Source organism: Bison bison, unplaced genomic scaffold, assembly GCF_000754665.1.
Source record: "Bison bison bison isolate TAMUID 2011002044 unplaced genomic scaffold, Bison_UMD1.0 scf7180017864145, whole genome shotgun sequence".
In the NCBI taxonomy this organism is placed as follows: Eukaryota; Metazoa; Chordata; class Mammalia; order Artiodactyla; family Bovidae; genus Bison; species Bison bison.
In genome coordinates this window covers 9,120,757-9,120,960 of record NW_011494717.1, presented here as the reverse complement: position 1 = coordinate 9,120,960, position 204 = coordinate 9,120,757, and the positions used below count along the sequence as shown (strand labels likewise).

General features: G+C 68.1%; 2 protein-coding genes across 2 annotated transcripts in view; one reads left to right on the top strand and one right to left on the bottom strand.

Moving 5' to 3' along the window:
- Nucleotides 1-204, bottom strand: part of DNAJC5G (DnaJ (Hsp40) homolog, subfamily C, member 5 gamma) — a 17,050-nt gene that overhangs the window by 15,235 nt on the left and 1,611 nt on the right. The window lies entirely within an intron of this gene.
- The window catches only part of SLC30A3 (solute carrier family 30 (zinc transporter), member 3), an 8,744-nt gene continuing 8,543 nt past the window's right edge, over nt 4-204 (top strand). Inside the window, exon 1 of the mRNA XM_010840629.1 lies at nt 4-98. Within this exon, the coding sequence (XP_010838931.1) occupies nt 4-98 (95 nt within the window). The remainder of the gene's footprint in view (nt 99-204) is intronic.

The following is a 204-nucleotide window of genomic DNA, read 5'->3' as shown; positions in this document are numbered from 1 at the left end:
GAAATGGAGCCGTCTCCCACTACGGGGGGCTCGGAGACCACTCGCCTGGTGGGCCCCCGAGACCGCGGCGGCGCTGGTGGCGGCCTGCGTTTGAAGAGGTAGGACGGATCTGGGTCGGCCCTCGGCTGAGGAGGGGCGCTACCCTTCTGCTTTCCTTCTATTTCGTTGTCTCTCTCGGCCGGCTGGCCTTCCCAGCGCACCGCG